We start from the raw sequence: 23,873 nt of genomic DNA on the forward strand, positions 1-23,873 counted from the left end.
ATAACGCGGGGTTATAGTGCTGAGAATTGGTGTGAACAGTGTGTGGGAAGGAGCGAAGGCCATTCAATGGGAAACCATCGCCGACAACACCACTGGAAATCGGGGGGAACGCGGCGGAGGGGACTGACAATCTAAGGTAGTACTGGAAATGCGATGCGATACGGGACGTGTTTTGGGCGGTGAGGCCTCAAGCCCTCGTTCTTGTTGACATCTAGCCCAACGCGACCTAGCGCCCGGTCACGGGGCCCGCGGCCAAGCAATTCGCCGCGTCTCGTCCGGTATGAAGTCATGCCGTAATTTATTTTCAAAGTTCTTATGACCGAAGAAGTTAGTTGAATTACTGCACACAGCAGCCTGCAAACTATTGTCAAACAGAAAGTGTGCCTGTTGCAAATATTCGCAATATGGCACCCATGTCGGAGGAGGATCTGGAGTGGTTCAAGTCCACTTTCCACCCCATTCCCAAGCCGGAGATCCCTGACGATAGTGTCGATTATTCTCTTTACTATATTCCTTCCAGCCCCGCCCCCGCTGTCGTCGACGAAGTCGCTGAAACACGAGCGCGATTGGTAGAGGTGCAACGTACTTCTGCAGAATTGGTAAAAGACCTGCTAAAGGACTATATCTGGCAACGCGAAAGCTTTCGGCTGGAAATCACGAAAGATGATGGTGCGCAACGTTCATTCATTATACTGATTGCTTGTTCCAGCCACTAACAGATACCTAGGAGTCACCTCTTTGCACGGGCGCACCAACTTCGGCGATTCAATTGAGGACGAGTGGGTTATCGTGTATCTGTTGCGCGAGTTGACCAAGAAACACAAAAATGTCTGGGCGAAAGCTGTGGATGGTGACGGTCAGTTCCTTTTGGTGGAAGCTGCCGCCACGCTACCTGCTTGGCTGGAACCTGAGGTAGCAGATAACAGAGTCAGTGGCACCTCCGGTATGATGTCTGTTATGACGCAGGCTAATTCCCTCCCAGGTCTGGATCAATCAAGGTCAGCTTGTCATAATCAAGCCCAAGAACGATAAGAAAGATAGAGTGACGGAAAAGATCTCGCTATCGGATGCGAAGAAGATCATCATGGAGGAGCCGGCACGTCTGATGAGGTCTACCATGATTCAGGAGGAGGCGTTCTACCGTTTGCGTAACTATCCCCAGCAGATCAACGAAAACCTTCACTCTGCGTTCGTGACCATCCCTCGCAAAGTTGCCTTCCTACTTCATCAGAAACCCGCATATATCTCTGCCGCTGTGGAAGCCTTCTATCTGCGCGACCCGATTGCACTGCGTCCTCTTCGATCCAAGGATACCGACAGCTTCATCTTCAAGCCTGAGGATTTCGTCACCGTGAGCGTCCGCTTCACGCGAGTTGGATATGCGCAGCTCAAAAGCCAGGACTTTCCAGTACCGAAGTCATGGAGCGATAAACTTCCCACGACAGATGATCAGAAAGCATATGATCGGGCCGAGATAGGCATGAAGTTGGCTTGTGGATTTGAGATGCTTCTTACGGACCCTCAGAATCAAGACAAGGCGGCCGTCCGAGAAATGAAGCTTATCCTGGAAGATTTGGACACTGGCGATGAACAACTGCCCACAGACAAGGATATCGAAACCTGGGACAAGCGACAAGATGACGAGAAGTGGCTCGACATCAGCTTTGAAGACTTAGATCGAGAGCTCAAAGGCAAGGGGAAAGACAAAGACGGCAGACCGAGCGCTGAGGGTACCTTTGGTGATGCGAACGCGCAAGAAAATCTTCAGCGTATTGTGGCGCAATTCGAGAAGTTCTTGAATGATGATGCGGCTGGCTTCGAAGGAGCGGAATTTTTTGATGACTATGGCACTGACACCGATGATGACGATAATGATGAGGATGAGATGAGCAGTGACGGTGAAGATAAAGAGGCTTCGTTTGACGAAGAGGAATTCTCGAGGATGATGAAGGAGATGATGGGAATGCCATCACGCGGTTCTGGTCTGCCGGGCTCGTCTCGGCCTTCGAAGCCTCGGGGTCGAGTGGAGGAACTGGATAGCGAATCCGAGGATGACACGGAGCAGATCAAGGAGCTTTCGAGGCAAATGGAGGCAGAATTAAAAGGCACGGGAGTGCTTGATCTCAATCGCAAGCCCAAGGCAGCCGGTGACAAGCAGACTTTGGCTGATACAAAGTCGGGAGAAGCAGATGACGATGACCTACCTGAACTGGATGAGGAAGACATTGACATCAACTTTGCGAAAAACCTTCTCGAAAGTCTTCAGGGCCAAGGTGGTGCGGCTGGCCCAGCGGGAAACATGCTTTCCATGATGAACTTGGCTATGCCCAAGGACGATCGCCACCGCTGATACTGCGACTATAAATGACGAGAATACCAATAATGTCCTGGGTTGACTGTCAACGACAATATGATGTATGGCCAGTCGCTAACGTATGGTCCTTCAATGGTTCGTCACCAGACGAGATGACCTCACATACCTCTGCCAGACAAGAGGGCAGGTACTTCCCTACCGTCGTACTATGCTTAGGGTCCTGGGAAGCTGAACGCTTGCTGTGAGGAGCTCGGATCGAGCCCTATATACTTCAGCCTGCCAACGTAAATCTCATGAAGGCTCAGCTGAAGTGCAAAGCGAGGTCAAATGTGACCTGAAAGTACGTGCTCACTGTCTGGGAAAGCTGGTCATTAGACGTTTTTCAATGAAACCACTCCTTACTTCCCATGGGACTGGCTGCTCTCATGGAGCTGTATCGGTGTTATATCGGACATGGTAGAATATAAGTGCCGAAATTTTAGGGAACCATGGACATACTGGATACTGTATATACTAGTTACTACTCTTATAACATTCTGAAGACAGCCTGATGAAGTGATTGCATCACACAGTAGTAGTTCTAGTATTAACCCCACATACTAGTACTGTAGTGTATATATACATTGAACTCAGACACTTGCTGGAGTTGGACTCATTTGGTGAAGAATCCAGTACTTTTACTAACATCATGTCCATCAACCCATGCCAGATGCAGCGTCATACTATTAAACCATCAATTGATGAAGCCACCACCATGATGATGCTGTAGTACGCTTGTCACCATATAGTAACTGCCTGACAAGGGATCTTCTTTCAGCGGCCCCGATAAGCCCGATAAGAGGTAGAAGGCCTGCCGATAAGCCCCCCGTGTCGATCACGTGGCGGCGTTATCGGCCGGGCTGGCTCGTACTTCCCCTCGTTGGGCTTCTTCCCCCTCTTCCTTCCCCTCTCTCATTTGCCTCTCTCTTGCTGCCTTTTCCGTGGACTCTCACCTTCTGGGCGGATCCCTGGCACTGGACTGTACGTTTCTGCTGGCCTCTTCGTTCAACATCTGGTCCATCTCATCTCAAGTCCCATCGGACCTGTTGTGCCGCAAGTAGCCTTCTGGTGTCGGATTCCCCCGGTCAAGCCGAGCAACCGGGTGCCTGTCTAGTGGCAGAACTCCTAGGCTGTGACGAACAGACCTCAAATCGACGTCGCTGTTTCTATACATATTCATTGAAAGTCCTGACTCCGTGACTCTTTATCTAAGCAAATATACATCTGGATATAAAGAATGGCCACCCCGGCTCAATGCTACTACTGTTTCGAGACCCTTGCTGCCTCCTATAGGCGCAGAGAACCAATCAGCCTTGCGTCTGTGGAAGAGCTCTGGGAACGACACGAACAATATAAGAAGCTCGCCGCGTTAGATGAGGATGACGATTCGCAATTCGTAGACGATGACGAGAACACCGCGCCACTTTCTGGGAAAAGCAGTCGCTCCCAGAAAATCAAAGTACCCCGAGTCAGCCGACTTCAGTCTGGCTCGAGCTCCTCTACAACTCAATCTCTCGCGTCTACCAACTCATCGCAGTCTGTCCTGTCAAGCTCAACCTCAGTCACGACACCCAGTTCCTCGTCAGACACGGCCAGTGGCAAGCCGAGAGAGGACAAATATCCTCTATTTGTAACATGGAATACTGTTTCGAAACACGGCCACAAATCGCTCCGGGGCTGCATTGGCACATTTGAGGCGCAGGAGCTTGCCGAGGGCCTGAAATCCTACGCGCTCACATCGTACGTATACCCCTTTCATTATTCATGAGACCGGGCCTTTCCACCTACACCTTGGCAAGGCTCGCGCATGCTAACCGCCCACAGCGCGTTTGATGACACTCGGTTTTCCCCCATTCCAGAGTCTCTTCTGCCATCTCTCTCTTGCTCATTGACGCTGCTCGGGTCTTTCGAGCCATGCACCAACGCTCTGGACTGGATCCTCGGGGTGCATGGCCTTCGCATCTCCTTCATTCATCGCGGCAGACGCTATGGCGCAACCTACCTCCCTGATGTCGCGGTCGAGCAGGGATGGACTAAAGAAGAGACCGTCAACAGCCTGATGCACAAAGCAGGCTGGGATGGGCCCTCCGAGAGCGTGGCGAGACGGTTTTTGCGAGGCAGCAGCAATGCTGGTCATGGCGCTGCCGCCGCAACCAAGCCATGGGAGCAGGTCTCCGATTTTCGAGCTGTCAAGTACCAGGGCCTCAAGGCCAGCAGCAGCTACGCGGAATGGCAAGAATGGCGCCAATGGGTCCTCTCGCTAGACGATGGGAGCCAACAGCTATTGAGTTGACGAGCCAACCAATGATTCCATTCAACCTGGATGTTTAATGATGCGATGGCGTTAATGAGACGAGAGGCGTTTTGTCACTTTGGTTATTTTATGCATTTGGGACATATTTGCCACATGCCATGTAAACAGCGAAACCACGTACACGAACCGTTTGTGTGGTTATAATAATGGGAATATATGTATCTTTCGGTTAAGCGTGCTCATTTCGCGAATAGACCCCTTCGGTACTATATCCTGTAGCTCTCTGATATTGTACACTGAAGTGCCTTGTGTGCTTAATGTCCAGCTACTAAGTTCAATCCACCCCTATTTACAGTACTAGACGTAATGTGGGCTCAATCTAGTTGAAGGATTAATCAATCCATCAATCAACCAATTACATCATTTGCTATAGTTACTACTAGGTATAAAAGAGCATCGAAGGACGAAGACCGAAATATCTGTTCTTTTGTCACAAAAACCACACCAGATAATGATCAGAATCCTTCCCCGTCAAGGGTAGTAAGCAGTGGATAGGATAATGATAAGAGAGAGGGCGTCAGCGAAAGGGAGCAAAGGTATATAAGCTTAGTAAGTAGTAGAAACAATCCCACAAAAAGTAATAACAATACGATGTATATATATTTATTACCGACCCTTATTTCTTCCCAGTCCGACTCCACAACCCGGCGACCATTTCTTGGACTTTCCGCTCTTGAGCACGGATCTGCTCTTCCGTCTGACCACGAGCATTGGCACGACCGTCAATTTCCATGTCTCCGTCGTGGTCCCGTCGTTCTTCGATGACGTCGTTGCCGTTGACTCGTTCGGGCTTGGGGTCGACGCTCATCATGCCGTCCATCATTAGGCCGCCGCCTTCGCGAAGCTTGTTGATGGCGCGAACGGTATCGATGGCCTTGTGGAGGGTGCGACGGGCGTTGAAGTTCTTCTTGACGGTCGGGAGGAGATCTTCACCGGAGCCGAGCTTGTCGGCGGATGTGTCGTAGGGCGGGTTGACCCAGGCGTGTTGCAAGGCGTCGTGGGCTGTCATCCGAGCGCTAGGGTCGATGGTTAGGCAACGCTTGATGAAGTCCCGTGCGTCGTGGGAGACACCGCGCCAGTATTCGATGGGGGTGAAGGAGTAGTCTGCTGCAAGGATGGCCTGCATCTCTTCCAGGTTGGAGTCGCGGTCAAAGGGGGTGTAGCCGCATAGCAAGAAGTAGGTGATGACACCGATGGCCCAGATGTCTCTGTTGGGTTGGTCGTTAGTATATGAAAATAGTAGTCGGATTGGCAAATTGCCATGGCGAGCAACGTACACTGGCTTTCCATGACCACTCTTCTTGAAGATCTCGGGCGCCATGTATCCCGGTGTACCGCACGTCGTTGTAAGAACATGGAACTGTTCCTCGTCCATGATCCTCGACAAACCAAAGTCCGCGATCAGTAGATCTGCATTGTCCTCCGGAGTGCGGAAGAGAAGGTTCTCTGGCTTCAGGTCCCGATGCACGATGCCGTGGTCGTGCAGGTATGCCACAGCGGAAAGAATAGCACGAATAAGATCCGCAGCGTCAGATTCGTAGTAACTGCCCTTTCGGCAAATGCGATCGAAAAGCTCGCCACCAAGCGCAAGATCGGTCACCAGATACACTGTAAAATGCGAGGATAGTTAGTTCTCGACAACATTTGATACTAGACCCCACACCAGTCATGCACATACAGTTGTTCATAGTCTCAAAGTAATCGACCAAGGTCAGAATGTTCTGATGCCCCATCGACACCCTTTTTAGCACCGCGATCTCATTTCGAACCTATCATGATAACCCCCCCATAATCCTTATCATTAGCCTTCCTGCTATATCTCGACTTTCTCCCCAGCCACACCTGGATCTTCATGAGGGTAAAGAAATACCATGTGCTCACGTCCAGCCATCAAGCGCTTGTTGATGACCTTGGCCGCATAGTAGTGGCCGGTGTCGATGTGCACACATTCCTTGACGACCGAGTAGGAGCCAGCTCCTAGGGTCTTTCCGGTCTTGTATCGGCAGGGCTGGACTTTCGGCCGTTGACCGGCTTGCGGTTGCGACGCCATTTATATATGATATTTTAGAAAAGCGACGGAATTGTGTTTCAGGGGTGGAGTTCGTAAGGGTGGACGGTCGATAGGGTCCGGGGTTTCAAGGCAGACGGGATAAGGGTGGTTCGGGCCTGCGTCTTCAGCCCCGCGGTCAGTATTAGATGGATAGACAAGATAGCGGATCCTGGACCCAATAAAGGTGAGCCCAATCAGAAAACCCCTTACATACCTGCAGGAAGTGTGAAGGATTCACAGGCAAAAGTGGAACGTGCCAGGGTGATAGGCAGAAATAGGGACTGGATTGTTCCGTCGCAATGGGACGATGTGGTGGAGTTCCGACTGCGGGGTTTTGGTTGCAGACAGCCGTTGGGCGGACACTGTTCAAAGTGGGGGGGTGTTATCAGAAGCCAGGTGAGGATGATGCTTCTGGGATATATCTACAGAAGAGAGAAACACGCTGCTAGCGATGCTGCCCTTCTGGGGGAAAGTGGGAAACAAAATTGATGGAGATCGGCGTGTTGAAGGGGAAGGAAAGTAAGTTGGGGTGACAGATCGGATTGTGTTGCGCCTGCCACAAACACACGTGCCGAGGTGCTAATCAGGTCTCATCCATGGATTGGGGGCACTTGGTCTCGTATATTTATAGAATGCGATTAATTGCGATATACACCGATCAGACGAATGTGATTCTACACCCACTATGGAAGTAGGCAACAGGCCTAGGACCCTTATAAAATACATCTATGTGTTTCTCAGATCGAAAGCTCACTGTGGGGAGGTCCGGAGGTTTTTCCCGACATCTTGAGCAGCCCATAAAAGAGGGCACTGGCACTGCTACAACAAGCGTCGTTTTGAGATCCTATTATGCATACACTATGTATTGAATGGAGTCAAGATAATAACAATGCTATGTACGCCATTCAAATGACCCTTAATCCCTTCCACAACGCCTATCCAATGTTGCCCCCGGCCGCATGTATATATCGAAACTGAAGTGTATAAGAGTTACCGCGGGTATAGCCACCAACCATCAACGCTCAAAACGACAACAAGCAATCATGCAAGAACAAACACATGTTCACATCTGTGCAAGCACTTCTCCCACAACACTCTCTAACAACTTCAGCCCGTGGAACTTGGCCACGCTGTTCAAGACCTGCAGCTTCCTCTCAATCTCCTTCCGATCCATCGTTTCCACCCACACGCCACTGCAGGAGCAGTGCTCCATGAAGTCGCTGACCTTTAGCGTTCCGCATTTCGAGCACTTCAGGTCCTGTGTCTGCCACCCGACAATGTACCCCTGGATTTGACCAATCAAGATCTCTTCCTGTGCCAATCGGTCGTATTCCGTTTGGCAGAAGGGACAACGCCATGGCTTGGTCGAAGTTTTACCAGCGTCAACTCCGGGCTCGGGCAATACATCTTCATCCCGACACAAATCCAGATCTCGGATCAGGCAGCATGAGCCGCAGGTGAGTTCTGGAATTTTGAGGCTCGCGCCGGGGTTCTCGAAGCGGCCTTCCTTGCTGAATTCTCGCACTTCGAACAGGGCGAGCAATTCGCGCCGCAGTAACCGGGTCTCCATAGTGGTCATCTTTGACAGACTAAGGACTTGCATGAGTAGTTTCACGAGTTCCAACACAGGGTTGCGCTTCTCTTCGTTAGGGTCCGACAATACACCAGGGAGGACAGGGAAGATGTAATCAGAGGCCAACTCCGGGTGAAGAAGCTCGTCGCGCTGCCGACGAATGAGACCAGTGATTTGCTTCTTCAGTGGCTTCGAAAACTTTTCTGCAAGCGCAGCCGAAACTTCCTGGCTATCCTCGTCACTGGGACGTCCGATTGGAATCTGCGTCAATCGGGGTGTGGAGTCGTTTGTATCCGGCCGTTTGAGACCGTGCATGAGTTCGATATACTCCACAACCCAGTCATGGAAAATAGTTTGCATGGGCGTGGGCAGTGTACGGTTGAGTTGCCAGTGCATGACCGTTTCCAGCTCTTGTTCATCGGACTCGACGACTTCTTGGCAACCTTTGCCACCGTAGTTATACTCGTCGTACCAAAGCAGGTAGTCCCAGTACTCCTTGATTTCAAGGTCGATGAAATGGAACGACGGGTTGGCTCGGATGGACTTGAGCACGTACTGACTGTATGCGTAGGCATTGCCCACCTCCGTTTTGGAGGTCTGGAGCAAGAGGCGGGTGGAGCTAGCAAAGATGACATTTGACCCAACGCGCCTGAATTCAGCCATCAGGCGCTGGAAAGATTTCCGTGACAGCATCCGCACGTAGTGATGCAAGGACCGATCATAGAGACATGAGACCGGACTCTCTACCCATCGGATCAAATGCTGCACCATAATATCTGCCATGCTGTTTCCGTCGCAAGCCTCAGTCCACCAGTGCTTGACCATCTCACGCAGCACAACCGCGCCGGCTGAAGCGAATGCCTTTTCGGAGTACAAGACACCGCCTCCGTTAGGGTCTGCAGATTGGCCGGACGAAGCCAGGAGTGTATCCGCACCCTCCATCTCGTTAATGATGGACGATGTGAGAATTGTGTTGATTGCCAAATTACGAACTTCCAACTCAATGCATACTGTGGTATACGCACTTGGAACATTCACCGATGGCATGGAGACTTTCTCAAGAGGACCAGAGATATCGTCCTTCTCATAGCCCGCATGATCAGGCCTTGGGTTCGAAGACCACCAGAGCACAACGTTGTTTTGTTGGAGCCGTCTGGCATACGAGATATCAATGAGGAAGCGAGGGTCATCGTTCTCCAAGTTGCAAAGAGGAACGTCACCGTATCTAGCTAGCAATGTCAAGTGTTGAATCCAGGCGGAGAGATAGAGGTAGTGAGTGACCAATCGTCTGGCAATGAAGGACTGCCACCCCAGTGGTGGGAGATCCATATCTGACACTTCCGGTTTGACCGGCAGTGTAGGGTACTCTCGAAGGATCGGAATATCATGGCACAGACGCTTCCTTTGTTGTGACTGGATGACCATAACAGCGGGCATGGTCTCTTCGGACTTGAACTTCTTGATCAAGTCTCCAACCTCCAGGTGGGCCTTTCTCCTAGTGGTCACTTGCGTAGTCCTGAAATGGATTTTCTCCTGATATTCGAAAGCAGTCTGTGACGGGTCTCCCTCCATGGTTTGCATTCTACGCGTGAGAAGTTCAGAATAGATCTTATCGAGATTCGGAAGACCCTGAACATCCCGCGTGCGGTTCAGGATCACGACATGTGCCTCATTTTTCGTGCTGGAGAAAAGGGCGAAAATCTGCCTGTCCCCAGATGCGACATGATAGAGATAATGGAAGGCAAGTGGCGAGTCCAGAAGATACGGTTGCTCCGTCGTTGTCCGGCATAGAGTCGAAAGATCAAAGCCGCGGTCCAGGCCTTCTCCCAGAACACCCCGTTGCTCCTCATCGAACGTACAAATGCTACCCAGCTTAAGGACTGCCCGGATGTTGAGAGGGATGTTCTTCTCGTAAACGCCCTCAACACTAGGGTGCTGGAAGAGAACATCGATCTTTTCCGCTTCGCTGAGATACGTCTCTTCCGACAATGTTAACTTGAACAGATGGACTGAAGGATGTCCGTTGGGCAATGTGTGGTTGACCTTTTCAACCTCGCAGTCGGGCACGTCAACATCAGGAAGTGAGTCCTGTTTGAGATTGACGTAAATCTGCCGGGGCACCTTGACTGTGAGAGCATGGATCTTTCGGTCGATCAGCACAAACGCTCGCACAATGCCAGGCCTTCCCGTCTCTGAAAGCTGCAGAATCTGCCAGGTGTTGATGTATAACAACTCGGCTTGGTTTCTGAAAAGATTGCTCAAGGAATCACCACCTGCGTTTGCCCTTTCACCGAAAAGTTGACGACGACGGATTCGGGCTTGTTTCTGTATCTTCCACTTCTGCTTCTGATATTTCAGGAAGCCAACATAGTCATCCGCCATTGACGGCATCTTCGCGGGCAGGGTGGCGAAAGGATCAAGAGAGGTCTTCGACAGACCTTCCGGATGCTTTCGCTTTTGGGAGACCTTAGTTTCGGATGATGGCTTCAGCTTTTGTGTAGAGTTGGCAAGGGCTTCATCCAGATCACCTGTATGCTGGACACGATGGTCAAGAATATTCGTCGAGATGTCTGTCAAGGGATTCTTCTCCTGTTTATCGGACTTGATGAACATATCTGTCATCTTCGTTTGCTTGAACCTGTCATCCTTGGTGTTGATCCGCCGTTGCAGCCAGTCGGGGTGAGCAACTCGAGGAACCGGGTTACGGATCTTTTGCAACGCAGCGGGGATGGTAATGAGCTTCTGCACAACGGAGCCCAGACGCTCAAGATAGTAGTCCCAGTCAATCACAGTACGAGGATCCATATCGCCGGGGTCATCTTTAAGCCACTTGCGCAAGAAGAAACGCTTTACGTTCTCCTCAGCAGAGAAAATCGCCACTGGAATGGCTCGTTCAGTGACAGGAGTATTCCGTGGCTTGGATGAAATGATGTATTTGCAGTTTAGGCCCTTGTCCTTCACCATCTGCTCACCCAGGAACTCTGCCAGACGCCGTGCAGTTGTGATAGACGTTGACTTCTGGTTTCCATACTCTTCAAGTGTCTTCGTCATGCTCCTGTTCTCCGAAATGAGATCGATAAGTTCTTCGTCGGCCAAAGTTGCACCGTGTTCGTAAAGTACATCCAACCATCGGTCAGCCACCTTAGCCACTGCGGCATACGTCTCAGTAAGATTTGTGCCTTCCAGGAAGAATCGGAAGATTTGAGTTTGGAAAATCTTGATCAGTTTCAGCTCTCCACGACGTTTGACCTCGAAACCCTTCAGTTCCGCCAGTGAGCCGTCATGGTTGAAAACTGCATAACGTTTCTTCAAGTTCTTGTCTTCCTCCTTTGAGGTTGGCAAGATCATGGCTCTGTACGGACCATCGACTTCGAAGAAGATAGAGTTCTCACTGTTTCTGTCGTATCTGAATGTAGCAGGGTCGACCAGAGTCTGGTATTGATGATTTGTGTAGCTTCCGTGGACAAGGTGGTTCAGCATGACACAAGGATATGAGATACCCAGCTTCTTGCCGTTTTTTAGGGTGAATGAAAAGTTCTCTGGGAACGAGCCCGGCAACATACACCAGATACCATCAGTGTCGAGTTCCAGGGGTCGTCCAATGCGTTCAACTAGCTCTCTTGCCATCTGAATGATGCGAGCACCAGTCAGACACGTAACACCAGCCATTTCCATAGAATACCATCGAGATCCCTTTCTCATGACATAACCATAGAAACTGTTAAGAATGACTTTGTGGGCAAGCTGTAAGGAATCATAGAGGACGATCATCTTTTTGGCCTCTTCCACCTCTGCAGCTGATGCGCCTGAAGATTTGAGAGCATCAGTCTTGCCTTTCCAGACCTTCTGCTTTCCTTTGAAATCGTATCTTCGGTCACGGAAACTGCGGACAGTGTCGACATAGAATGGGTTCTCTCGCTGACAAATAATGGCTTCCCTGACCATTGTTTTGCTATCGTGAATCTTGTGGTAAATCTTTTTGCTGTAATCCTGCAGTCGCTTTTTGACGATGCCGGCTTGTTCTTCGATGCTCATATCACCGAAGGACCTCATCGGGCTATTCTTGTGCTTTCCAGGGAACCTCTCATTTGCAACAGCCTGACGAATCATGTTGTACTCGTCGCGCTTGGCCGGAAGAAATTCACCTCTCCATGCCCATGGCATTCGCCTATCGCATGACTTTCCGGGTCGGTTGAAGTCACAAGCGGCACAGTTCGACTCTTGTATCATGGAGTCAGGCTGCAGTCGATTGGTGATCATGATATTCGGATACATAGATGCAACGTCCAAGTGATAGATAAAGGGCACTTCATCCCTGTGTGGTCTCTCTTTGAGGTCAATCAACTTGTCCGCAATTTGCTTCTTAACTTCCTCGTAGTTCGTAACATCGTCCATCGACTTTTTCTCTTCTACCTCGATACTGAACTTCAACGCCGCATCCAGATCGCGGAGGAGCTCGTCTATCGCTGAAGGCTGCACGTTGAACGTAACAGGGATATCGCTTCGAAACACACCGGCTTCAATACTCTCGACGTGTCCTCCGACATACGTTTCTGATTCGAGTAGATGTCCTTCGTAGAAGGATTCCGGGGGGTCTTTGTGCTTGTTCGGCAGGACGATGTTTCCTTGATACGCCTGCACCATGAGCAGCATCTCACATAGAGTTCCAGTTCCTTTTCTCAGCGTGTCGTCGGGGTTGATAGGAAGAATCGTACACAGGGAGAAAATGAAAGGATGGACATATTTCATGTAGAGGTAGTATGTGGCGACGGCATCGGAAACGGAATATTCTGCCAGGGTCTGAGGGCGTTCGCTTGCGTATGGAGTCATCAGCTCTGGGTCGAGTTCGTCGGGATCGTATCCAAGCTTTGCGACAGTAACAGCTTTCAAACCGCGACTTCCCTGGGGCAAATAACTATCACGGTTCACCCAGGCAAAACAATCCATGTGAACACAGTGGTCACTTTGGTAGATATCCTCGCTGTTCTTGCGGAAACCAATCTCTCTGTACATGTCGATGCCGAGAACGCTAGCCCTAGCTTCCACGAAAGGCCAATCGAAAAAGTCACCGTTATAGGTAGCAATGACAGTAGGCTTCGCTTCTTTGATATGTTCGAAGAATCGCTCTAGAACACCGCGTTCGTCGGGTTCGTTGAAGATCATGAAAGGACCACTGTACTCTGGCTTGGGCGTGTATTCGAAATCATTAATGTCTTCGGATACGATCTCACGGTTGGTAATTAGAAATCCTTGCCCGTCGATCATGTAGGATATCATCATGATCTGGTCAATCACGGAGTCGGGGAATTTCAGCGGTAGCTTGGTTGTCTCGATATCGAATGCTAGAACGACAGGGTCGGCTCGCGTGAGTCGTTCTTCTATACAGGTCAATGAGATAACGCCATGCTTCGCCTCTACTGTATACCATTTTCCTATTCGGATGTCTTGAAGCCGTTAGCGACGTGAAGAGATTACATATGATGAGTACACATACCCTTGTCAATCGAGACTCGAACATGATAAGGAACATCATATTCTCGAATATCAATAATGAAGTCGCTCGCGTTCATAGTAGCATTAGATCGTGATTCATTAATAAGTTCATCGTCAAAAAGGTCAAACCCAGCATTTGCGCTATAGACATCAGTCAGCCCGAACTCCCAAGACATAAATTTCAGATCAATGCAAGTACCTGGAGATCTCCATATAAGTATCCATCACATTTACATTCTTCTTGTTCTTCTCCGCCAGAGGAAGAAGTGTTTTGCGAACTTCCAACAAGTGGCTCACACTCGCAAAGTTGAGTTGGAGAAATGTCCGTTTGTACCCAAGCAGATGATTTGGCAGCTTGAGATCCTCTTTCTCCACCCGCGTTATCTTCTTGATGAGCCCTTCAAACGCCCTCCGACACCAATCCTCGACCTCAGTTTCACGGCCCTTCTTCACAGCAATTAAGAAATATGGGTCGTATTCAACAGTTGCCTTGAAACTCCCACCTCCATCTTCGAGAAAGTAGTAATCCACGCCGGCGCGTCCTCCGGGGACATTCGGATCTTCTATGGAGGTACTGTGCATGTTGATGAGCCAGCCGACTCGTTTTTCGCCGGACTCAAACCGAGGGAACCCCAAGGATTCATCGATGCTGTTGGCCAGCCGAATTGCCTCGAATTTCTCATCTTGAGAGGTTGCTTCAGTGGATCGGAGGGACGAGAACTCGATTGTCTTCGTTCTTTTGGGGTTAAAGGAGGCCGCGCTTGATCGGAACTTGTTCCCAAACTTGCTGGGTTTTCTTGAAGGCATTGCGACGGCGACGCGCCCACTGGCCGGGGCTGAAGATCACTGCAGAGCAAGGCGATAATGAGTTAGGCGAAACATGGAAGAGCAATGGTGTGATTAACACAGGACAAAGCTGCGCATAGTTGACTGTTGGTGGAAATTAGCTTCTTTTCTTTGTGAAATGGACGTTTCTTCACAGACACAGTTGAGCGCGCTCCAATGTAACTGAATTGGTCGTTGATCCACTTGCATGTTGCGGAGCCCAGATTTGCCCTACGCCATTCCGACGCGTTCGCGTTTTCTACTTTACGCGTAGTCATTGGATAATCGCAGGCACCTCGGGGAAACTATCCATTTCTGCTGGCTAGCCGGGAGGTACCGGATAATAGGTTGATCCGTATACCGCGCATAGTTACCCGGTAGAGAAAATGCCCGCATAAGGCCATAGATTGGACATAGAGCGACGACGAGGTATCTCGAACCCACAATTGGATCTCACATAATGGCCGACGATGCGCGGGACCCAACTACCTCTACCCCGGAAGTGAGGGAGCCTGGGCAACAGGCAGACCGGAAACCGAAGCATGAGTTTCCCAAGTCGCAGGTCGGGAAGCTGTGGGATGCCTTCGGAAACCCCGAAGAGCCCGTGAATATGCTGCCTACAGCGACCACCAAGACTGGACAAAAGGCAAAGGATATCACGGTCACTGAGGCTATGAAAACAATGTCGCTCGAAAATGCCATGTCTTTCCACAAAGCGCCATGTGCGCGTGACTCGCTGCTGCTGGGAATCGGGGCCGGGTTCGGTGTAGGCGGCGTTAGGGGCGTGGTTGGAGGTACGATATTATAATAACGGGTCTGGTATAGTACATGGTCGCTGATGGATTGAATGAATTTAGGATTGCGCTCTATGTGGACCGCTTGTAACTGGGCAGTAGGTGCTTTCGCTATCACAGCGCTTGCAGCCCACGAGTTCTGCCAACGGCGTCGCGTGGAGGAATTGGACGGTATGAAACAGGCAGTTGAGTTGATGAAGGCACTCAAGGACAAGAAACAACGTGAGAAGGAACAGAAGATCGAGGAAGCCGCCCGTTTGGCAGAGGAGGAAAGGAAACGGAAGAGCTGGACCAACCTATCGAACTACAAATTTTGGTAGGCTTTTTGTGCATCGCATGGAGTACTGGAGTTGGATGGAATCTCATTGTATAGTACTATGTATAAAGTGGGCTGGTTGCAAAAGTACATATTCCTCTCTATGTTAGGGGTTGCTACCCTATCCAACCATGAAGTTGTGATGTCGTCATGTCTCGTGTCGATAAATTTAATCCAACGCCCGTTTCGATAAAGCCACAATAACCGATAAACTCCAGAAGTGTTAGGGATATCGTAGAGAATAGAAGGTGTGTCTCGAGAGAAGGGGATTCATACGCATATGCATACTCATGTGAAGTCCGCATCTAGACGTCAAACTTGACCCTTTTCTGAATGGCGCCAGATTGGATAGACCGTATCCTCTCGAAGTCGGCACCGTCTCGGCGTTCTCGCCGCTTTTCGCGCGCCTCTCTGGCTTCACGGCTCCTCCATTCTGCGACCTGTTTCTTTCTCCTCTCTGACCTGGCCCAAGCCATTGCCGCAGTCGGTTTGAAACCAATTCCATTCAGCCCATATCCGTCGTCAGTAGGATCAGTCGGGTTGTGACCCGTGATTTCCGAGTCATGCCATGTAAGTGGGTTCTCAGCTGTATCGGTTATAAGAGGGGGTGATGCACTGCGGCTACGCATCGTGGAGGAAGCCGTAGAGAGCTTCTTCTTGCGAGGGCTGGGTGTCGATCGTCTCTTTCTGGGAGATGGTGATCCGGTTCTAGCAATTTCAGGAGATTGGGTAGCTTCCGCAAATTCTGACAATCCCCCTGGGCTGGGACTAATCTCCATCGAGGCATTCGCTTCGGATAAGGCGTAAGAATCATGAGAATCACCGTCCGAGGTAGGCCAGTTCCCCGACTGCGCAGTATGTGCGACTATGCCCTGATCTACTCCGTACGGCACTGGCGACGTGGAAAGCTGATCCCCGCGGATAGCCAATCGTCCCAAGCGACCAGCGACTAGCGCTCGCGGGCTGTATCGTCCCCAGTCCTCTGCTTCCCGGATCTTGGATTCCTGGGGGTTGGGGATTGAGCTGCTTGATGTAGGTGAAGCGGAAGGACTGCGGGAATCAAAATCTTCGGACGATGCTCGCTTACGTTTAGGCGATTCAGAGGACATCGTCGGCAGGGTAGTTGGCATCATCGCGGGGCTGGGATTCATTGCGAAGGTGGGGGCATCACATCGACCGCGCCGGCTATGGTAAAGAATGACACAGTAAGTGTGCGCTAAATAATAAAGCTAGCTTCTTAGTATCTTGACCAGAGTCATAAACGAAGCCATTATAACTAAGTAAGTGAGGAGAGCACTGATGCTCGGGCCATGATATATGGTAGTGGCTGAACGAAGGGAAAGCGCAATGGGGTTGTCAGTCCTCGCTGGGGGGGTTGAGAGGGGGAAGCCGGTCTGGGTGGTCATCGGCCCCTTCCTCCGCCCGGTGAATAAGCAGCGATCGACCCTGTAACTTAGAGTAGCCAGGATTCCTCCGCTGTTGGCTCGGATTAGATATCCAGGATATGGTTGGTTCCTTTGTTTAGATCGCTACTGGAAGTCCGTCAAACTAGTACTACTAGTACTTTTTCGCTTACAGCCAATTGCCATGTCATATAAGTCTAGAACCAAAAAGCCATATCAGATTGGCAGCAAGAACTACAAACAAATTTTGGCACGACACAGGCCTCAATCGAATAATTTACAAGATACCCAGCCCATCAAGTCGTCAAGGAGAAAACAGAACATGGTTGGCAAGAATAATAAAGAAAACCCATCAACGCCGCGACAATGACGCCCTCCTGTCCCAAGACTCGGTACTTTTAAACCTTCTTCTTCTTTTTGGACGGCTCAGCATCGCTGTCGTGCTTCCGCTTCTTCTTCTCGGACTCGCCCTCGCCAACGTCAGACTTGCGCTTCTTCTTCTTCTCCTCCTTCTCGCCCTTCTCCTTCTTCTCCTTCTTTTCCTTCTTGTCCTTCTTTTCCTTCTTCTCCTTCTTGTCCTTCTTCTCGGCCTTCTCATCAGCGTCCTGCATCTCGGCATCGCTCTCAGCGCCGTCAATGTCCATATCAGCAAGGACAGCATCCATGGCGTTTTTCTGTAAAAACCATCAGTAAATTTGTTACGAAGGATAGGGATATTTGGTTCACTAGTGTAATAGCAATCACACTAGCTGTATTGACTCACCATGGCGACCTCGTTCTTGGTAGGGGCAGCACCAGTGGCGTAGAAGTCCAGACGCTCCTCGACCTGCTTCTTAAGGGCCTCACCGAACTTGGTGGAGGGCTCCTCGGAGAAGTTGTCAATTCTGGAGGCGATGGAGCACTTGTTGGCAAGGAAACGCGAGATGCGACCCTTGTTCTTGGGGCCAGCTCTTCCAATGAAAGAGGAGTGGTACAGAAGACCGTACTTGGGGGTGTTACCCTTGGTCTTCAAGGCTCTGAACAGGGCCTTCTCAGCACCGAGAATCTGGACCGTAGAAGCGGGGTACTTGGACAGGTTGGTCAAGCTACCGGCGTGGGAGATCAAACGAGCACCAACGATCTCACCAATAAGGGCAGCAAGGTTGGGGGCGACAACGCTCATCTTGGAAATCAGGTACTGGTGGAGAGACTTGCGGTACTTGGACAGGCTGACAACGCGCTGGGCGAAAGAGATAACGTTCTCCATGTCGGTCTCGGAAATCTCCTGACCCATGCTGTGCTTAGCAGCGTCGATGATGCTCTGAGCAACACCCTCATCGTCCTCCACAAGGGCAGCAATGTCGTGCAACTTCTCGTCGTTCAAGCTCTTCTTGTCCTGGACGAACAAGGCAATCTGGGCGTAGCGCTGGTTGTCGGAGACGATCTTGTAGAGTTCGGGGAAGTGCCAGGAGTACCATTCTCTGACTCTCATGGAGAAAGTGTTGATGGCCTTGTCGAGCTGGTCGAGGATAGCAATGGCCTGGATGATGTGGTTGTCATCGCGCTGGACGGAGAACTTAACCTTGGCGCGAGAGTAAGCGTGACCAAGACCAAGCTGGGCGGTGTCCATATCACCCTCACGCAGCTGCTTCAGCAGCTTGGTGGCGTGCAGTCTAACACCACGAAGCATATCCTGGACGACCTCGCTGGTGTCTCCAGTCTCGCAGTCAACGAAAGAGAAGGCAGACTTGATACTTCCAGCCAAGGCCTTGTCGGCCAGACCCAGAACAACCTTCTTCTTCTTGTTGGGCTTGGGCAAGTTCAATTCGAGGAAAGAGATCAGAGTGTCCGAAGCGACACCCTCGGAGACATCGTTGATTTCACTGAGAGCCTGCTTGTTGTTCCTGGAAGTTGTCAGAATCCTGCGGGAAAGTGCCCCTATGGGAAAAATTGAACCACATACTCGAAAGGCAGGAAACTGGACAGTTCGACCATTTTACCGAAACTGGCCAAGTCGTTAACACCTTCTTGAACCTCCTTCAAGCGGTTTCCCACGCTGTCACCCTGGTGGGCGACCTTGAAAAGCGAGTAGCCCATGGGGCCCTCGAACAGAAGGAAGTCGGCCATTGCGAAATTGAGGGAAGGGCCCTAAAAATTAGACAAAACGGTCCTTTACGTGCGACTTATCGTGGTCGCGTCTCAATTTCCCGGGGTTATGCGACCGTAGACCTGCCGTGGACCGACGTGGAGTTGAAGAAAAGCCTGGGAGGGTAGATTTGCAGAGTCGAGCCGTCGGAGCTCTTTTTTTTCGCGGCGGCGCTAGTGCGAACATCGAATGTGGGCTTTTTGCCAAAACTACAGCTCACCGCATTCGACGGCAAACACCACCAGGTTTGTGGCCGCGCGGGCATCGTCTTAGGGGCCCTACAGCACCAGCCAGCCTTATCGTTTTTCTCCGGATTTCTTTCGTTGGGTTTTTTGTTGCTTGTCGCTCTTTCGTGCTGCAGAAAATGTCTGCAACGCAGTTACTCAATCCCAAGGCCGAGTCGAGGGTATGCATGCAGTTATCCTTCTTCCCTTTACCCCCCCGAAACATTAGCCCCTCAGTGGTCCAGCAGAGACTAACAGTTCGCAGCGGAGAGCGGAGGCCTTGAAGGTCAACATCAGCGCCGGTGAGGGTCTTCAGGATGTCTTGAAGTCCAACTTGGGTCCCTCGGGTACCCTGAAGATGTATGTTCCAATTTACGATGGTTAATAGACAGATGCAGAGCTGACTGATCTCAGGTTGGTGGATGGTGCAGGCGGAGTATGAAATATTCCCTTGAGTCCGGCAATTCGGCATTCTTATTAACAATGTTGCAAACAGATCAAGTTGACTAAAGATGGAAATGTTCTGCTGCGTGAGATGGTGAGTGTTATCTACAATCAGTCATTATAAACTCTCATGCTAACCGGTGCAGCAAATCCAAAACCCCACGGCTGTGAGCTAGACCTCCCTCCTCCTCCCCCAAACGCAATTATTAATACAGGCAAAAGGTTATGATTGCCCGGGCTGCAACGGCACAGGATGATATTACCGGTGATGGAACGACATCTGTCGTCCTGTTGGTGGGTGAGCTTTTGAAGCAGGCAAATCGACACATCTCCGAGGGTCTGCACCCTCGTGTTATCACGGATGGTTATGAGATTGCGAAGAACGAGTCCCTGAAGGTCAGTACATCGAATTTTCAGATGGTCGGTCATCTACAATACTAAGCTATGGTGGTGTATAGTTCCTCGAGCAATTCAAGCTTGAACGGACAGTTGACCGTGAACTCCTCCTTTCCGTCGCGCGGACGTCGCTCAGCACAAAGTTGAACAGCGCTCTGGCCGAGAAGCTTACGCCTGATATCGTCGACGCCGTCCTTGCCATCCACAGAGCTCCCGAGAAGCCCGATCTACACATGATTGAGATCATGACCATGCAACATCGCACGTCCTCTGACACCAGACTGATCCGTGGTCTTGCTCTTGACCACGGTGCCAGACACCCCGACATGCCCAAGCGTGTGGAGAACGCGTTCATCCTGACCCTGAACGTGAGTCTGGAATACGAAAAGTCTGAGATCAACTCTGGCTTCTACTACTCTTCTGCCGAACAGAGGGATAAGTTGGTGGAGAGTGAACGCAAGTTCGTCGATGCTAAGCTGAAGAAGATCGTGGAGCTCAAGCAACAAGTCTGCGGTACCGACCCCAACAAGAGCTTCGTTGTTATTAACCAGAAGGGTATTGACCCCCTGAGCTTGGATGTTCTTGTCAAGAATGGCATTCTCGCCCTCCGGAGAGCTAAGCGGAGGAACATGGAGCGTCTTCAACTTATCTGCGGTGGTACTGCACAGAACAGTGTTGAGGACTTGACCCCCGATGTTCTTGGATGGGCTGGCTTGGTTTACGAGCACCAGCTCGGCGAGGAGAAGTTCACTTTCGTTGAGGAAGTCAAGGACCCCAAGTCCGTCACTATCCTCATCAAGGGACCCAACCAGCACACCATCGCACAGGTGAAGGATGCCGTTCGCGACGGTCTGCGGTCCGTCTACAACACCATCGTCGACAACTGTGTCATCCCCGGTGCTGGTAGCTTCCAGGTGGCCTGTGCAGCACACCTCACTTCCGAGGCCTTCCGCAAGACTGTCAAGGGCAAGGCCAAGTGGGGTGTTCAGGCTTTCGCCGACGCCCTTCTCATCATCCCCAAGACCCTCGCGGCCAACTCTGGCCATGATGTCCAGGACTCATTGGCGGCTCTGCAAGACGAGCAGTCGAACGGCAACACCGTCGGTCTGGACCTGACCACTGGTGAGCCGATGGACCCCATCCAGGAAGGTGTCTTCGACTCTTTCCGTGTGCTACGTAACTGCGTCGCTTCAAGCACGGGTATTGCCTCGAACCTCCTGCTCTGCGATGAGCTGCTCAAGGCCAGACAAATGGGCCGACAGGGAGGACCTGGCGGTATGGATGAGTAATGTGATGGCTACGTCTAAGGCGAGTTATTGTAAAGCGAGAACATCAGGTTCTTCCATATTCGGAATACCGGTATAGAAAAATATCCTACGTCGAAAATTGTACTTCACATACTTACGTATCCTAATCGATTTTAATCCATGAGGGAATTAATCGTGTTTCAAACCCGCTAGCATGTAATATTGCCTCGTTCATGGCTGCCTAAGGGACGGTGAGTGTCTTGAGTTGATCCATTGAAAGTTAAAAATGTAGGCAGCGAGATAAAGTACCATGCTCATGGCACATGCAGAGTATTAGTATTATCGCTTGGCTGTAATGACCAGTGAATAAGTGAGCGAGTTGCGTAACTTGCAGAGCTACCTCCCAATACACAGAGTAGTAACTCACCCGTTACAAGGTAGCATCCTCGGATGGGATGTTTCAGGAGCCGACCAAAAATACTACTAATTCCATGTGACTAGTCCGTCAATCTATCGTATTGCTGGATTTCATTAATGATAAGATGCTCCATACGGTCAGTAGCGTAAGTAGAGGCAAATGATAATACATGACACGCTGTTTCCACATCAGGAAACATGGCGGTAGAACGTAACGATAGGCTCAAGGATAGGCAGGAAGCTCCTATCCAACATCTTCGTCAACATCATCGCTGTCGACATCACTCTCTTCAGTGGAATCAGCTGGGGCCCATTTCCCCAGGAAACCTTCATCTCTAACAGGGTCTTGGAGCGCCATATGATGTGACTTGGCCCACTCAAGAATCTTAGACTTCCGAATCAACAAGGGCTCCTCTGCGCCCGATCCAGCCTCGCCAGATGAATCCTTTGTCCGGCGCTTTTTAGCAGGCGTCGCAGGCTCCACGGCCCCCAGGCCTTGAAGAGCGGTGACGACATCCTCAGGCAACATCCCCGTCGCCAGACCAATGTCCTGCACTGTCATGAGCTCGTGGGTATGTTTTCGTTTGGACGTCTTCGGAGACTTCTGCTTCAGTGGCACGGAGGAGCCCGACGCCGCCTCTGCTTCCTTCGGTTTACCGCCCTGTAACAATAGATACCGGGCTATTCGTTCCTGCCAGAACCGAGTATAACTCCTATGGCCCATTTCACTAAGCGGTCGTTCCGGACCACCTATGAGACCACTATCGCTCTCCCAGGAACTGATCTTGTAACTCACGCCCATCAACAGCTTTCCAAGCTGCTTATGCTGGTAGGGTGGGAAGACGAGGATGCATGCGAGATTGTTCGCATCCCAGGAGAGTTTCTCTTTCGAGAAGAAGCCCAAGACGTAGTAATTCTGGGGGTCATTGGGATCGGTGAAGACGAGGAGGTAGTAGAGAAAGGAGACGACATCGTAGAAGACGGACTTGTGATCGAGGAAGAGTTTGGCGAACAAGGAAAGGTTTTGTGCGTATAGTTTGTGACATTCACCGTCTAGCTCCCATACAGAGTATCCGCCATGATCGTAGACTTTCGTTCCGGGAGGTGTTGTCCGGTGTTGGCAGAGTCGCGTATGTTGCGCGTAGGCGTGAACGTCGCACGAGTACCGGAAGCACCAACGACAGACGTACAACCGGTCTGTGTCTTTATTGACGAGATCTTCCGGATAGATGGACTGATACCATGTTGGGAAAAGGAGGTCACCCAGTACGACGTGCTTGACGTTACGGTCGGTGGAGGAGGATGGTTCGGTGCGCGACACAGGGTCACTGGGAGCCATTGGAGACGGGGAAGGGAAGGGGGGAAACGATCAGGACTAGTAGCTAGGAACGAATGGCATCAATTCGCGGCTTATTTCTTTCTTCCTTCCCCCTTAATGATGAATTGATGGTAATCGGAGGGCAGACGCGTTTCTGTGGAGATGCCAGCCATCTGTGACGGCGGTTCGTAGTATGTCCTGGACACTTTTTTTTTTCTCTCTCCTCCCTTACGCTGGTTGCTTTGGATAGGCCGGGCGGGAGGGATTAGCCTAAAAGAGTCCGGAAAGGCAGTACAGCTTACTTGCATATTTTCTGCTTACTATGGGGAGAAAGAAAGGAACCGGGAAAGGAAAGGTGGAGGGCTTATCGGGGGGAATTGTATACAATCAATCTGTTTAGCTGTTTAGCTAGTATATGATCCGCTTAAGCTTTCTTTTCCCTCTCACTCTACAGGGACACTTGCGGCAGTCGTCACTAGATTAGTTTTTGGTATAGAGGAATACGTAGGACCTCCATCCATCCACCTGCGGATTCCTTCCCGTCAAATGAAACCAGTCAGACCAGTTGGACCGGGTCAGTT

The 23,873-nt window shown here is 50.8% G+C and overlaps 9 protein-coding genes across 9 annotated transcripts; 4 read left to right on the plus strand and 5 right to left on the minus strand.

The window, feature by feature from the left end:
* Positions 1-404: 404 nt before the first annotated feature.
* Positions 405-2,350, plus strand: AKAW2_70265S (putative regulatory factor Sgt1; the record flags this gene model as incomplete). The annotated part of the gene is made up of 3 exons (XM_041682827.1): positions 405-669; positions 728-927; positions 983-2,350. The coding sequence occupies 3 exons, from the start codon at positions 405-407 to the stop codon at positions 2,348-2,350; spliced, it is 1,833 nt and encodes a 610-aa protein (XP_041547149.1).
* Positions 2,351-3,590: 1,240 nt separating this feature from the next.
* On the plus strand, positions 3,591-4,646 carry AKAW2_70266S (AMMECR1 domain-containing protein; the record flags this gene model as incomplete). Its single annotated transcript, XM_041682828.1, has 2 exons — positions 3,591-4,093; positions 4,178-4,646. The coding sequence occupies 2 exons, from the start codon at positions 3,591-3,593 to the stop codon at positions 4,644-4,646; spliced, it is 972 nt and encodes a 323-aa protein (XP_041547150.1).
* A 637-nt stretch (positions 4,647-5,283) lies between these two features.
* On the minus strand, positions 5,284-6,042 carry AKAW2_70267A (uncharacterized protein; the record flags this gene model as incomplete). Its single annotated transcript, XM_041682829.1, has 2 exons — positions 5,284-5,875; positions 5,945-6,042. The coding sequence occupies 2 exons, from the start codon at positions 6,040-6,042 to the stop codon at positions 5,284-5,286; spliced, it is 690 nt and encodes a 229-aa protein (XP_041547151.1).
* A 1,738-nt stretch (positions 6,043-7,780) lies between these two features.
* POL2 (DNA polymerase epsilon catalytic subunit POL2) lies at positions 7,781-14,590 on the minus strand (the record flags this gene model as incomplete). Its single annotated transcript, XM_041682830.1, has 3 exons — positions 7,781-13,734; positions 13,785-13,924; positions 13,983-14,590. 3 exons carry the CDS (start codon positions 14,588-14,590, stop codon positions 7,781-7,783), a joined length of 6,702 nt encoding a protein of 2,233 aa, XP_041547152.1.
* A 478-nt stretch (positions 14,591-15,068) lies between these two features.
* On the plus strand, positions 15,069-15,722 carry AKAW2_70269S (uncharacterized protein; the record flags this gene model as incomplete). The annotated part of the gene is made up of 2 exons (XM_041682831.1): positions 15,069-15,402; positions 15,466-15,722. The coding sequence occupies 2 exons, from the start codon at positions 15,069-15,071 to the stop codon at positions 15,720-15,722; spliced, it is 591 nt and encodes a 196-aa protein (XP_041547153.1).
* A 301-nt stretch (positions 15,723-16,023) lies between these two features.
* On the minus strand, positions 16,024-16,869 carry AKAW2_70270A (uncharacterized protein; the record flags this gene model as incomplete). Its single annotated transcript, XM_041682832.1, has 1 exon — positions 16,024-16,869. The coding sequence occupies one exon, from the start codon at positions 16,867-16,869 to the stop codon at positions 16,024-16,026; it is 846 nt and encodes a 281-aa protein (XP_041547154.1).
* Positions 16,870-17,519: 650 nt separating this feature from the next.
* On the minus strand, positions 17,520-19,227 carry sik1 (snoRNP complex protein NOP56; the record flags this gene model as incomplete). The annotated part of the gene is made up of 3 exons (XM_041682834.1): positions 17,520-17,795; positions 17,885-19,004; positions 19,064-19,227. 3 exons carry the CDS (start codon positions 19,225-19,227, stop codon positions 17,520-17,522), a joined length of 1,560 nt encoding a protein of 519 aa, XP_041547155.1.
* Positions 19,228-19,610: 383 nt separating this feature from the next.
* CCT6 (chaperonin-containing T-complex subunit CCT6) lies at positions 19,611-21,599 on the plus strand (the record flags this gene model as incomplete). Its single annotated transcript, XM_041682835.1, has 7 exons — positions 19,611-19,652; positions 19,736-19,830; positions 19,885-19,906; positions 19,967-20,008; positions 20,061-20,081; positions 20,137-20,310; positions 20,373-21,599. 7 exons carry the CDS (start codon positions 19,611-19,613, stop codon positions 21,597-21,599), a joined length of 1,623 nt encoding a protein of 540 aa, XP_041547156.1.
* Positions 21,600-22,218: 619 nt separating this feature from the next.
* AKAW2_70273A (putative histone acetyltransferase (MysT1)) lies at positions 22,219-23,313 on the minus strand (the record flags this gene model as incomplete). Its single annotated transcript, XM_041682836.1, has 1 exon — positions 22,219-23,313. The coding sequence occupies one exon, from the start codon at positions 23,311-23,313 to the stop codon at positions 22,219-22,221; it is 1,095 nt and encodes a 364-aa protein (XP_041547157.1).
* Positions 23,314-23,873: the final 560 nt, after the last annotated feature.

This window comes from Aspergillus luchuensis, chromosome 7, assembly GCF_016861625.1.
Source record: "Aspergillus luchuensis IFO 4308 DNA, chromosome 7, nearly complete sequence".
Classification (NCBI taxonomy): domain Eukaryota; kingdom Fungi; phylum Ascomycota; class Eurotiomycetes; order Eurotiales; family Aspergillaceae; genus Aspergillus; species Aspergillus luchuensis.